We start from the raw sequence: 15,685 nt of genomic DNA on the forward strand, positions 1-15,685 counted from the left end.
ATAAGCCCGGCTATACCGGTGGGAGGCGAGAGAGTGCACAGGGAGTCTTCCCCCTTTTGTAAATTTGTAAATAGTGTAAATATTCTTTCTTTATCTTTATCTTCAATTCGTTCCCTTTATTATGTATCAACTTGCGACTTATTTTTATGTATGACTCAGACTTGATTTTATCAATTATTGTTCATTCTGAGATTTAACTTAATGTTAACGCAGCACCTCCCTTCCACCACATATTATCCAATTTAGATGAAAGAGCAGATATCCATACATGGATAGGTACTCTGAAAAAAGTTGATTAGTTAGTTAGTTAGTTTTGAAATTCATACTCGGTATTTTTTCTTTTGTTTAGAACTGTGTTGTTTATTGATTTTACATGTATCAAAGCTCCATTCAAATCTAGATTAATTTGTTGGAGTGCTTTGCTCAGTGGGAGAGTCACAGAAAAAATATTTCTACAAACAAGTAAACTAATGTAAAACTCACTTTTAGTGATAGTAGAAATAAGATAGTCCGCTTTAGAGGAAGCATCGCAGTTTCCAGAAGCCTTTACTTCTTCGAGAAGTTGAATTATTTATGGATAAAGTTCTTTAAATCTAATGATTGCATCATAGTTTTCTATCAATCTTGTCTCGCAAAAAGATTATTTTTTGAATTTTTCATTCGGCATTTTCACCAGCAAAAAAACTAGCTTGCCATAGTGTGTATTGGCACACTTTGTTGCCTGTCTAGCATACAGATACCAGCTTGTGTTGCTGGAATATCTTGCTAGTCTAGCAACAATCACGACCATCACTTGCTAGTTTTCTATGCTTTTCTAGCATGATAGTTCTACCATCTGTTGCTATTAAGTTATGCTTTTCCAGCATTACTATACCACCATAAGTTGCTTTTAAATTTTGCTATTTTTTGATTATTTCTTTACCACCATTGCTTTTAATTTTTGATGTTACATTATCTTTCTATGTATTGCTTAAAATTTTTATTATAACTAGTTCTCTCTGAGCAATAGCTTAAATTTTTGCTATTTCATTACTGCTCTACTGCTAGCGGTTATGTTGAATATTTTTCTAATATGAAGTCCACCTCCCGAACGCACAACTGACCTCCGACCAAGTGCACATGTAAAGTTAAATTTCTCTTTTTACATGACCCTTATATGAAATAAGACCACAGCTGTAGTTGCAACCATAACTCATTTAAAATTTCAGTAAAGTGTTTAATTACCAGTAATATTTTTATTTTCATTTTACAAGTTCATATGTCAGGATTAAAATTTTTTAACAGGAAACACTCATGTGATTAAGTATTTATACAAAAGAAGACAAAGAAAGACACTTTAAAAAGATTTATTATATGCTTCTGCTCTTGCAGCATTACTACAAATGTCATGGATTTTGTCCGATTAATAACGATTTCTGTGTTTTATTACAGACTCTATTTCTGAAGACTTTTCACCTTTTTTAATCAAAAATTCTCTCATTTGACCTGAAATGAAAATAAGGTATGAAAGTAGAAAAAAAATTACATAAAAATTAACGAATTTTTAAAAAAACATTCAACTTGTTAAAATGCAAAAATAATTTAGCTTTAGATGAACTAATAACAGTCTAAATGTGTAAAAGCCGAACATGATCGGTTCTTCGGTAAAGGAACAAACCATATTTCTTAAAGTCATAATAGAAATTTAACAAATTTCAAGCAAAATGGCTTTCTGTTAATCTTGTTAGTATTTAAAATATGGCCACAGAAACCTAAATCTTTATTTCAAACAATTATATAGCATTTCTCCATAAAACTTTGCATTATTAAAGTAGAAAGAACATTTCTCTGCAGTTTTTTTTAATTAGTGCTTAAAAAAAATTGCATATAAGTTAAACAGCAAAATTTACAATTTAACCAAATATTATTATTTTTTTTTTTAGTAAATGAAAACTTGGGGTCCAAAAACAAGATGTACACTTGAATGCAGCATTTTTAGTTTTTTTATTGCAGGATATATTTTGAAAAAAAGTGATTTGATAACTATTTTCCTTTTTTTACTTATACTATCAACACTGAAATAAAAATTCAGATAACTGATAAAAAAAATTAGCAATATGTAGTTTACAACATAAAAATTCTCAAATATATAAAAAACTCATTTTTTTTATTTTTTGTCGTTTAAGGAGATTTTCCTTTTGCACCGTGTACATCTTCATTTATAAAAGAAGTACTTTAGATTAATTAACAACATACTCTTTGAGTAATGATAAAATATTACTGACTATTTCAGTATTATCTTTATGTTTATTTATAAAATTTTTTAGTCAAAATAAACTTTTATTTATTGGTAAAAGGTTCAAGAGATAACAAAATGCACAAGTTCACTGAAAAAGTAAAATATTATTTGTACTGATAATAATTTAGCATGTTTAAATAAAATGTATATACTTGTGGAATTGAAGTACGTCAGTTGGAGGTTTCCCTCCCTTAAACTTCTATATATTTAGTCCACACTCAATGGTTATTATCTGAAATAACAGCCAACTTTTCAGGTGTGAGAGGTGGTTTTGAGTCTTGCTGTGGATGGGGATGGATAGCACCTGAAACTGCTTTCTTAGGCCCGTTTCTGTTTTTGCATACTTTTCCAGTTACGGACCTACCAGCTGATGCAGCAGTTCCCCATATAGCCACAGCAAGACTCTTGGTGAATTTTCGCACATGATCCAACTGAAACAGTTCTTTATACACTGTTTTGTTGATGGAAATTCCTCCTCCAAGTTCAACCTGTAAGAAAAGCATAGCTATGATTATTTTAAAAACCAAAGAAAAATGCTAATTTAGATCACGTAAAGAGATAGAAAAAAAAGAGTGTCACAATTATGATGAAATATGCAATTTTATGATACAAACACAAACCATTATATGCAGGGGTCAGTCCAGACATTTTGTGAAATGTCCGGTTTTTGTGAAAAAATTAATCACATTCGTTCAACCAGGGTCCTGATTTTATGAATTTGTGCAAATAGGGTCTGGTTATTGCAAAAAAAAAATTTTTCAAGGAGTTTTTAAATTGTAAATAGATACAAGATTATGTTCAGCACTGTAAAATCACAAAAAAGAATTTAAATTTTCAAAAATAAACAGCAATTGCTGCTTCTAAATTGGAGATGCATCACACAAATATTTGGTATTTAGCCTATATTGCTGAACGCAGAAGATTCATTTTGGATGAATAATAGAAATTGCCTGCCGAAGACAAAACTTAATTCGTTTACATTTGTCTTTCTTACTTTTGCACTTGGAAAGGGTTTATTTGATGAACAAAACAATAATGAAGATAAACAAATTTGTGAAAGGACCGATCAAAAGAAAAATCATCTTGTGAAGGATCCGTTAACGGACCCAAATTTCTTCTAAACAGACCCCTGATATGAAACTGTTAATCAGAAAACCAAAACAGCTTAATTTCTTTGCATTGAATGCTGAGCCAAGGGACCACTGATAATCAGTTGATGGTTATCCAAATCTCATTTTAGTGGGCGTAGAACAGACCACCATTAATTATGAGACCTGTAAATTTAAGCAATCCAATCATTAGTCAATAATTTTGTTACAATGAAGGGAAAGAAATTTAATTTAGAGCCATGGTTGGAATTTCTTCTACAAAAACCTATATTTTTCTCTCAGGATACAAGAAAGATAAAAATCAAAAGAAATTAAACACAAAGGAAGAAACTAAAAATGACCAAAGCAATTTAGAGAAAAGTTTAATTTTAAAAAAAATAACTATTTTTTCACGATTTTAAAGTAATAATTCTTTTATATTCTTTATTGTTACTTTTACACAATTTTAAATTTATTATAATGATTAATTTAATCCCTAATATCTTAAATATGTTTGAATTATTATCTAAATTATTTGTACTTTTTGAAAGTAAAACAAACGATGACAGACTTATGTCGATATCAATAAACCACTCAGCATCAAAAAACTAAGAGTTAACAAATTGATTCGAGTACTAATTTTGCCATACCTCCATTGTTTCGGAATCACTTGCTTCTTGAATTTCAGGCAATTTTCTAGCTGTACAAGAGCATTCTACTAAAAAATATAACCTTTTATGTCAATTCAAATTTCAAACGTCAGGAAAAAAAATGCATGCATGCAAATACTCATTTAGTATACTAATGACTGATATTACCATACAGTATCAACTTACATAGAAATTTTCAATAAAAGTTCCTTTGTGTGTTTTAAATATGTTAACAAGAAAAATATTTGGTATATCTTTTATATTTATGTTATAGGTTATAATTAAATTTTGTGAAAGAATAACAGCCTTTGAATTTTGGGAAAATTCATAAAACTAAATACAAAAGCAGATACAAATTTGTTTTTGATGCAATTAAAAAAAATTTTTTTTTTCAAAAAATAACTGAATAAAAAGAATAACTTTACACTGAATAATACAAACTATTAAATAGTGGAAGTTAAAATTATTCAGGAAAACATTTGTTTAATATTTAAATTTTCGTCACAATTACAATTCAGACATGTAACAAAATGTTGCACTTTCTTAAAAATTTCATGTAAAACATTCAAGTTTTGAGAAAAATAGTTTGAGCATGGTGCATAGCCTAATCTTTCTTCAAAAAATAAGCACCTTTTAAGCACTCAAAAAAATTTTAAAGCACTATATACATTAACAAAATGCAAAATAATTAAAAAAAACTAGTTTCTGACAAAGCGCTCTTCTCTTGATTATATTAACCATTATAAAATTATCAAGAAATTTTTCGGTTTGATATCAGAGGGTGGAAAATGCAGCCTGACATTCAGAATATCTTGCAAAATGCAGCAGAGTTGCACATGAGAGGGCAATAATCTCACCAAACCCAGCTCAGTCGACGCACACGCGGACACGCAATTATTTCATCAAACATGTAAAATGATTGGCTACAGTATGCCGAAATAGATTGCAGTTGAATGAATTGTGAAAATGTTGATTAGAACAAAGTGGAAAGCCCGCTTTTGCATAATATGTGGAGAAAAAGAAAAAATGGTAAAGAAAAAAAAATCTCATTTTCAAAAAGGGAAAATTAAGCAGTTTTTAGAAACACCCAATGGAAAAAGCACCTTTTAAGGGCTTTTATAGTAAGAAAAATCGAAACATGACTAATAATTAATCTCACAAGATTTTAGTGTTTAAATTTGATAATGAAAAGGTTTTTAACATTAAAATCTCAGATGGACGCTTTTAAATATAAGAGAGTTTTAATTTTACACAAATTATTGTCAAAATTTAATAGAACTAATTAATAAAGTTAAGTAGAATACTATAAAATGGTATTCTAATCTTTCGAATAAGAATGGAGAGCTTTTGAAGTTTTTGAGAAAAAAATAAGATCGCAAGAACCTTGAATAATTTAATAAAATAAACCAAAAAAAATTTGCTTGGTTTAACTTCGAGCTAATATTATGAACGTTATGAAGCTTACCTTGACTAGTTGGCAAATATAAAAGCCTTTCTTGTAGCTGCCTATTCAAACTTCGCAATTGCACAACTTCGTTGTTGTCAACATTCTCAGCCTGTTTTTTTAACTGAAGAATTTTTCTCTCCAGATTTTCGATCTTGTCAGCTTTTTCTTTCTCTTTTTCCAGCTTATCATGAGATGTTTTTAATTGTCTGAACATGGTATCACTTCAGGATCATCGTCAGAGTCTGAAGTTACGAAGCCATCAGTTTCGTTTTCTAAATCTGAAATTTTCAACATAAAACATTTTTAGAGACAAAGAATAAAAGCTTAACAACGTTGTGTTACCATATTATGCATTTTCATTATTCTCCCACGTCACTACGTAATTCTATGTTTATCCACTACCTCCAAGTTTGTGTTATGACACCTCAACAACATAAGAACTGAAAAATTAGTTTGATAGTGTTATATGAAAATTATTCCCTATAAATTTACATTCCGAAATTCAAAGGGAACCAAGATTAATTGGTCCAGTTTCAAGCTTATATTTTAATATTTCATTAAAAAATATACATAAAAGATTTTTCATATAGAACTAATAACATTCTTGGTAATATTAATGATTTTTTTTTTAAATAAAATATTCTGCTTGTTATTTAGTATTTATTATTTGAAAACCTTCTGATAGTTGACCATGCTGGTGGTACATTGAACAAACGCATGACTCACATATCATATGAATCTCAATATTTTACTTTAAAATAAAGTTATTACTACAGGTTATAAAGTAAGTTAACATAGCAAGTTAAAACTATCAAAGAATGAGTTAAATAACACAATATCATCTCTTATTAATACATTATACTCAAAATAAAAAATTGGAGACTTTAATAGTTATGTAACCATAAGTTCTGATCACTGCCTTGAAGCTAGTTCAGAAATGCAAAAGTTATCTTGCATTATTATTTAAGACACTTACCTAATTTACTAAATATCTCTTTTCTTGACCTTTTTGCCTCTTCAAAAATATCGTTAGCTCTTTTTCTTTTGCCAGCATTTTCTCTATGCTTCATCTCAGCATCCTAAAAGGTGAGTATATCCAAATGTGCTTTTAGTCTACAGTATTGAAATATCAGTAATAGTATATTCCACTAAAAATAACACCCGATTTGGCAAGGAAATCTGGGTAACTGTAGGTTCATCAATCTTAGTTTGTCTACTGAAGTAAGTTTTAGTCTTTATTCTAGTCAAGTCTATTTTTACATCATATTTTACAATAACATGTTCTTGGCTCATATTCCTTCTCATTGGCAGATTCTTTATCTAACAGTTTTATATTATAAGGCATTCCAATGTTGTTGATTTAAATTTAATTATTTCATCTTATGTTCTTTACACATTTATTCTTTTATCAAACATTTGAAGATTTTTGTGAAAAAAATTTGTTACCCTGTGCTGTCTAAACTAATGATCCATATTAATGAAATCCTTACTCCAATAAACATAATACATTGTCATTCACCAAATTGAGTTAACTCTCAAAAACTGCATAGCAGGTCACCAGAATGTTGAATATGCTCAAGTACCCATTTCTTTCATTCAAAATTACTTTTCTTTACAAATTAACAAAAACACTACTTCTAACTCAAAATATAAATCTGTAGAATCATTATTTCTACATCTAAACAAATGCTATATGGTACAGTAGTTGTTACACGTTGATGCTAACTTATTTTTAAAATATTTATCTTTTTACTATCAAAACATAACTGTTATCAAAACATAGCTTCAATTTGTAATAAAAACACAAATACTAAAAAATTTATGAACGCCTACTTCTTTCTTGCTTTTTGTTTTCTTTTTCAATCTGCAAACTAGCAACTTCATCTTCTGTGGTGGAAATTTCCTCCTCGCACTGCGTAACAGGAATGGCTGGTCTTTTCAAGCTTCAGGCTAGTGATGAGTGAATCTAAAAAAAAAATACGAAACATAACATAACTGCAACACTTTGATATAATCTCTTGATTATTATGTTTTTTTTTTATTGAAAATATTGATATATTTACCTTCTATTCGTAAAATGTGGGCAAAATAAAACCCTTCTCCTTGAGAAACTTTCCACGAATGTTTAGGTGGAAGCTCTCTGAGATCTCTCAATAAAGAGTGGCACTTTTCATCGTATTCGTTTTGGAGCGAATGGATATGCAGACTCCAAAAACTTTATAAATGTTTGTCACAAGATACGTTTGTTTCTCAAACTTCTTAATAAAGCCTACAGGCACCTTAGAAAATTGCTTATCATTAATCATACGTAAGCGAACATAGTTGCGAATTGAAAATCTCAGTATAAGATTAAAATAAAATTTTTGTTGATGCTTTACATGGAAAATAGAATGGTCATTTAATCGGTTGCAGTTAAGTCATTGTATTTATACTTCCTGTTAAGTAGATCGTTTGGTTTTAGCCTTGGTTAGGTTAGGTGAATTATTTTTATTGTTGTTGTAGTTAAGCTGTCCAATCCGGGATTCTCGCTAATGAAATCGTGGAAGAGATAGCTAAAGATGCGTGAGTCAAGCCATGAATTTATTAAAAAAATTTTCCAGAAGACATCTACTATACGATCAAACACCTCAATCAACAGACCAGACAATCTACGAGTAGTAATTACTATGCAAACTTTACACACATGCCCCATATAAATAAAAAGCATCGATTATCTCTCTCTTCCATTTTTCTTCAATTCGTACCTGAACATTTACGACAAAAGCTAAGACGGCAACCACTTGTATCAGTCTACGTAGGTACCATGGATGTGCGGTATTGGTTCTCGTTAAACTGTTCCACTGTAAAGTGCTAGACTTCACGTGCTGGTAGTCAGGCTACCGAAGCGGGGGTGTCATCCCCTCTGTAGAGGATCAAAATTGTGATGGCATGTCTTCGGATCATCCTCAGCATGGATGTTTCCCAGACCGTCACCAATAGCTCATTATGCAGCGTTAGTGCGACTTAAATGAACGACAAATAAGACAAAAGCTAATTTATTCCGATCCAGTCCATTACCTCCTCGAAGATAGAATAAATCAGCATAGTGAAAATAAATAAATAGAGAAAACAAATAAACCGCATTAATCAACTACTGTTATTCATTCATTCGATTCTATCACAAATAAAATTCTGGAAGAGAAGAAATGTGCCGTAACTCCCACTAAATATATTAAATACCAAAAATATTAAATTGTTAGCTTCATTCCTAATTGAGGTATACCTTTTGATAAATGAAGATTGATACTGCCCCCTTACTTCGAACACAACTTGGTTTTGGGGACTGACGCGTACAAGGTTTGAGGATGCACCATTAAGAAATAATGCACTGTGTGATAGAATCGCACAACCAGCAGCCCACCAGATTTTGATGTTTTTCCCGTTACAGCACCTGAATGTAATAATATTACTATTATATTTTCTGACTATTATATATATCAGGTTGAGTAAAAAGTTTTCCGCCAAAAAAAACAATCCTGTAAAATGATAAATAGACAGAAAATCAGCAAAGTTAATGAGGATAGTAATCTCCATTCAAATCAACAATAGTCTGTCAACGTTTTGGCAACTTTTCAATCCCTTCTGCGAAGAACTGGGGGGTGCGCGAGTCCAGAAAGCGATCAACCTCATTTGAACGGAAGATTGTGCCATCAAGATGCAGCTGCAGATGTGAAAACAGATAGTAATCCGAAGGTGCCATGTCTGGACTGTATGGTGGATGTTGCATCAAATCCCACTCCAGTGTGTAGAGGGTCCAGCCGGTCATTGCACTGACATGTGGCCGGGCGTTATCTTTATGAAAGAGAACCACCTTCCTTCTGAATTCGTTTTTCGCGAATGGCATCGCTAACATTGATTAGCAAACTGCTGTATATTGTACTGTTGATAGCCTGCCCGCTTTTCAGGATCTCCTTGTAGATAATTCCACGACAATCCCACCAGATACAGCGAAGGACCTTCTTGTTAGTTAGCGTTCGTCTTGCAAACGAACCTGCTGATTCCCCGGGTGCCGAGCACCCTCCTTTACGTCTAGTATTGTTGTAGTATATCCATTTTTCATCACAGATCACAATTCTGCCCAGAATGTTCTCTTTCCTTTGATCTCTGAGCAGAACCAAACAGGCCGCTTTTCTTTTGCTCTTGTCTTTAGCAGTCAATTCGTGAGGCACCCAGCGGTTAAACTTAAATGTTAAATTTATGCGTTTGAGGGCATTTACTATTGTTTTTTGGCAAACGTCAAGCTTAAATGCAATGGTTCGTGTTGAAACATTTCTGTCTTGATCAATAATTTGCTTTAATTGGTCGCAATCAATCTCAATAGTGCGGCCAGAACGTGGTTCATCTTCAATGCTGAAATTTCCACTATTAAACTTTCGAAACCAGTATTGAAACCTAAACTTTCACACATTTTCCCGTGGCATTCAGTTACACGGAGTTTATTTCGGAACTCATAGTACATAATCGTTCTGATCTGCTTACGTGATAGCTCCATTTCAAACACTTTTCTGGAGCACAAGATGATAAAGTTTTGACAAACAAATTACACAGTTGTGTAGTTCCAATTTTCAGCTTTAAAATGCAAAAGCCCATTTCAGAAAAGGTTAACAACCGCGGGAATGGCTGCTGCTGGCACGGAGGTATCTCCCCTTGGCGGAAAACTTTTTACTCCACCCGATATATATATTTTTTTGATAATAAAAAAAAACAGGCAATTATAAATTGTGCAATTTCTGATGTGCCAAATCTAAATCAATATAGTTTAGTTTTTCGATCGAAAATTTTAATTTTTTTTAATTTTATGCAAATATGTTACTAAGTTGACTGATACAAAGACTTGTGTCTGAAACACTAATGTTTACTTTTAAATGACTAAATACTTCGTTACGCAGTTCTATAGTCTAAAAAGTTGTGCATCCTAAGAATTATGATAAAAATAATTTTATAAGAATATTTTATTCACTTTTCAACTGAAAACAACCCTTAATGAAACTTTGATACAATTATTGTAAGATAGTAGCTCTTTTCTCATATGTCGAAGATAAATTTCATTCCAAAGTGGTTAGTAGGTAAAAGTGTAATTTTCTAAAATCCGCTAGTTCCGCAGTGGATTGATAGTAAAGACACAGCTCTCAGTGAAACACAACTGACTGCGGAAAATAAGAGGTTAGGTGACAACTTTGATCAACTTGTGTAGGGACAAAGGGTGCACGGTATCGATCCTCGTTAAGCTGCTATTCTACCGTAAAGCGCTCTACTACGCTCGCAGGTCATTGGGCTACCAAAGCAGAGGATACATCTTTTCTGCAGAGGATCGAAATTGCGATGGCATGTCTTCGGATCATCCTCAGGGATGTTTCCCAAACCGTAGTCAATAACCTATTGTGCAGCTCCAATACGATGTAAATAAAATACCTACCAACCTAAAATCCAACTTCCGATCTCAATAATACTAACTCCTTGTTAATTAACATTTGAAATTGTTCAAACTAAATAATATAATGTAAAATAAAATGAATGATTATAAGTGCCCAAGTGTCTCTTCACTGTGTTCTTGTTTCACATTATGATTTTTAAAAAAATCTGTAAATTCAAAGATAAGGCGCATTTATAAATCCTGCAGGAGGCACACCTGAGTTTATGCATGCCACTGACACCTCAGATGATCATGAATTTTAAGCCTTAAATTTCAATTCTTAAAAAGCTATCCATATACTGTTAAATAGATCCAACCATTCACTTCTCACTACCATAATTGCTATAAGTGAGAACTATAAGTGAGCAACTATAAATAAGCAAGCTATAAGTGAGAAACAGCCAAGAGCTCCAAAAAAGCCCGTCATCATCACCGATCCTAGGAAAAAAAGGTACCGGAAAAAAAGGTACGGAAAAAAAGGTACCTGGAAAAAAAGGTACCGGAAAAAAAGGTACGGAAAAAAAGGTCCCGGTAAAAAAGGTACCTGTGTAGGGAAAATTCTGTAGGGGAAAATATTTTAAATGAGAAGATTGGATTGAAGCGCTTTTTGCTGTTCCGTGCATGTTTTTTTGCGTGTCGCGCGTGTTCAAAGAGCTTTTTATCCAACTTTTGTTTCTTATTTATGCATTTATTCTTAAAAAGTTAATTAAATATGAAAATGTTCAATAAAATTGTTTATTTATTTTCTAAGATCATGATTCTACCGGGAATCTTGGCTCTTATCTATTGAAAAAGTGTTATCAGGCTACATGAAACTTTTAGGGGAGGGGGAGTAAAATTAATGTGTTTCGCTTATAACGCTTCTAATAGAAATTTTTTGACAGGTGTCATTTTCTTTCATTTTTCGCTTTTTTTTATTTTGTAATAAGTTACAATTGATAACATAGCACAGAAATGTTTCAGTTAACCAATGGCATGTTTGGGAATCGGTTTATGAATTGACGGTCTTACTTGCTTGACCCACTGTTTGCCACCTCTTGTTTACGATATTGGGGAAAAAATGAAGTTTAGAAAAAGTTTTTGATTTAAATTTTTTTTAAAGTTTTTGATTTATTAAAACATAATATCCCCTAACTATTGAATTTATAATTTAAACCCTAAAATATGACAAAATTATAATTTATCTAAAAAGATATTGCAATAAACAAGGCAGAGCATTCTATATCCACTATCTGGTTAATGTTTAAATATCATTTGCTATCGAATTCGAGAGCATATTTTTCTTTTTTATATTTTGGGTTTTAAAAACTTCAATTTTCGGTGCCATTTCTCTTAAAGATTTTTTCTCTGTTAGTGACTTTTTATTTTCATTATTTTAGTGAATAAATTTAAAAATTATTTTCGATTATTTTTTAAAATTTGTTAAAAATTATAAATATTTGTAATGTCTTAATTGCTTTTAAAAAGCTACTAATGTTCAATTACGTAGTCTTATAAAAGTGAACTCAACCCAGAAGACAAAGAGAACTCCTAGATCAAGCATTGGGAGAAATTTGCCTTCGTGGGGACTTTTCAATGGAACTTAAAAGCATGTGCGTTACATATAGTGTAAACCACGAAAACCATCCACGGTTAGACTGACGGCAAGAGAACTCTAACCCATAATCTGTCTTCCACAGAGGATATTTTACATTAGTACTGTGATCTGTGCGAACTGAGTGCATCTTCATATTGACCCGCCGGCTCTGGCATTCGAACCCGGTGCGGCTCTTTAGCATTTGATTGGTGGTAATGGTGGTGTTATTCGCTTATTTCTCTCTTTAAATAGATAATAATTCTTATTTATTTAATTGGCAATAAGAACAACTTAAAAAATTATCTAAACAGTAACAACTATCATTTTAATTACTTTACATCTTTAGTAATTAATTTACTAATTGAAGCGTAAAAGGTTATTTAACGTTGCATTACAACGTAGTATTATAATTAAGGAATTTTTTTTCACATTTATTTACATTCACAATTAACATTTATTTAATGTACTATATTTAAGAGCAAATTAGAATCAAAATGCTGGAAACTTATCAGAAGCAAACCTTATTGAATATTTTTAGCAGGATTTCATTGATTTAATCATGATTTAAGTCAGCTGGTTTTTTTAAAAATATCATTGTTTCGTATTGAATCGAATGTTATTTTAATACTTAAATATATATTAGTCATTTAATGTATATATGTATTATAATATCTGATCTTTTACATATTTTAATTTGTAATTACGAAATTTCCAGAAAAAAAGAAACCATTCATTAAAGTAGGATTGCTTTTTTAATAAGTAAATAAAAAAAATTAGTATGCTTGATTTTTTTTTTCATGTATTTTTCTTTATTTTTTTATGATTCATTTATATTCAATTTCCAATTAGTTTGAACAAAAATTGGGCATCCATTATGCATTTGCTAGAAAGTAATTTATAGTACAGTAATATTGCCTGAAATATGTAATTATTTTTATTACATTTTCATTGGATTTAAATTATTTTAATATTTATAAAGTTGAATTAAATAAGACGTGTTTTATAAGTAGATCAGTTTTTTCAATTTAAAATAAAATATATCACAAACCTTTTATGACGTAGTTGACAACTTTTTTAACTATTCCTCTAAAAACTTCAGCTTAGACGTATATGGAGAACTTTGTTTCTGCTTACAACAATATATTTATAAACATCATTTTTTATGACATTATTTTTTGAAAACACAAGAAAATTAAAAAATAACTTGATTGGAATACATTAGAGGAAATTTTTTTATTTTTTTGTAAAATAATGACGATTTCGATGTTTAAAATATACAAATTCACAAATATGCAATATACAAAAACATAAATAGTTCATTGCTATGAAACTGCAAAAAAGGTATTACATATCATCATTAAAATATCTTATAAATTTTTTAAATGGTATGTCTTTTAGATGTTAAAGAAAATTAAAAACTTACATTTAGGAATATTTAAATATAAAATTTGCTTTATTTGAAACTGCCATGTAGTATCATTTTTAGCTATTCAAAAAAATTAATAAACTAAAGTAATGAATACAGATTTTAATATGAAATTGGAAATGAATGAAAATTTTGTATGTTGACAATTTTGAGTTTTTAGGGGTTTTAAATTTAGTTAGTTTTTAAATTTACATGTTTTTCTTTCTTAGATTATTAGCTATTGAACTTAAAAATTCTGGGATGTCTAGATTTTGGTTTAAAAACTTAACGCAAAGTGTTTTCAATCTTTTTTGAAGAGTTTCATAGCTCCTCTTTTTTCTATGTGCGATATGCACTCCAGCTTTGATTTGCTGGAAACTGAAATACAAAGAATGAAAAACTGAAATACAAAGAATGGCTGAAACATTCTTAGAAAAAGATTGAAAGGGTTGTTAGAGTGAAACCCCCTCTTATTCTTGTAGGTGTATTCAAGAAACCTCAAGGACATCCATTTGCAGTACACTAATGTACACATACGTCAAAGTAATTGCTATCTTCAGAAATTTACAAGATTAATGAAATGCACTGATTCTAGCAGTAGACTCACAAAAAAGTACATAAACATCTTTCCTTTTTTATAACACCAATTTCCTTTTGTTTGCAAAAATTTTAATATAGCCACAAATGCTTGTTTTTTGGTAAAGGCACACTTCAGTGCATCTAACATGATTCAATCTGTAACATACCTTATTGAATTTGATAATCATTGATTTATAATATATATTATTCACTTTGTTAAAATGATATTTGTTTTAGACCAGGGGTTTCCAACTGGCAGCCCGGGGGCCGCATCCGGCCCGCGAAGCCTTTTTTTGTGGCCCGCGGACTAAACTTTACTAGTTGTCATTTTTTTGCGGACAATTTTCGTAAAGAATCAATATGGGTTTAAAATGCTTTTCTCGTTAATAAAAACCTAATTTCTTCGTATCTGTGAAATTTAACATACCAATTGTGCAAAAAAATTTATTTCTCAGGTTTTACACCCAGGAAGATATTTATTCAAATGCAAAAATAATCATGTATGTAGCTCTATTTTATTTCATTTCTATTTGTATTTTGTTAATATAATTTAGCATGTGCGTATCAGAAATTTTCTCGAAGAAATTATCCGATTTAACTTTTTGAGACCACTCATTTTGGACGAAAATATTTGCACACACATTTGTAAATTTTAAATGTAAATATCTATTCTCTGGTGGTTGTATCAGACAAATCTCAATTTTCTCATTGAATATTTTGTGTGCTACTATGTAAGTTTTAATAAAAACCTAAGTTATTGTAGCCCGAATTTTTATTATTTATTTAATATTTTTAAAAATATTATTAATAAGAATTAAATATTTCTAAAAATCTACTTCTTATTTTAATTTGTAATTCAATACTTTTGTTTTGTACAACTTATTAAAAATCTGACAATAATATTTAATGTTCTTTCAAAAATGAAAAAGTGCTTCATAAAATTTTGATAAAGTTGTGGCCCCACCATTTGATTTGAATTTTTAATTGTGGCCCGCGGCCTCATGTAAGTTGGAAACCCCTGTTTTAGACCATTATAACAGAATCGTCCTTTTAAAAACATTTCTCTGATAATGAAAGTGCATAGAGAAAGTGATTTTTTATTAAAAAATGTAGTTTCATGAATGCTGTTTTTAAAAAGAATTAAAAATAAAACCGTCTTTAATGAAATAAAAAAAAATATTTAAAACTGAATAAAAATAGACATAACAGA

The 15,685-nt window shown here is 30.4% G+C and overlaps 1 protein-coding gene and 1 long non-coding RNA gene across 2 annotated transcripts; one reads left to right on the plus strand and one right to left on the minus strand.

The window, feature by feature from the left end:
- The first annotated feature begins 317 nt into the window (after positions 1–317).
- Positions 318–2,088, plus strand: LOC147807623 (uncharacterized). Its single transcript, XR_015434533.1, has 2 exons — positions 318–508; positions 541–2,088. It is a non-coding gene; the product is annotated as an uncharacterized LOC147807623 (long non-coding RNA).
- A 350-nt stretch (positions 2,089–2,438) lies between these two features.
- Positions 2,439–5,677, minus strand: LOC107454004 (BEN domain-containing protein 5-like). Its single transcript, XM_087166724.1, has 3 exons — positions 5,482–5,677; positions 4,017–4,084; positions 2,439–2,766 (listed from the first exon to the last, which is right to left on the minus strand). Exons 1-3 carry the CDS (start codon positions 5,675–5,677, stop codon positions 2,497–2,499), a joined length of 534 nt encoding a protein of 177 aa, XP_087022850.1. The 3' UTR covers positions 2,439–2,496.
- Between the last annotated feature and the right edge of the window lie 10,008 nt (positions 5,678–15,685).

Source organism: Parasteatoda tepidariorum, chromosome 6, assembly GCF_982258835.1.
Source record: "Parasteatoda tepidariorum strain Cologne lab strain chromosome 6, Ptep-v5.0, whole genome shotgun sequence".
Taxonomy (NCBI): domain Eukaryota; kingdom Metazoa; phylum Arthropoda; class Arachnida; order Araneae; family Theridiidae; genus Parasteatoda; species Parasteatoda tepidariorum.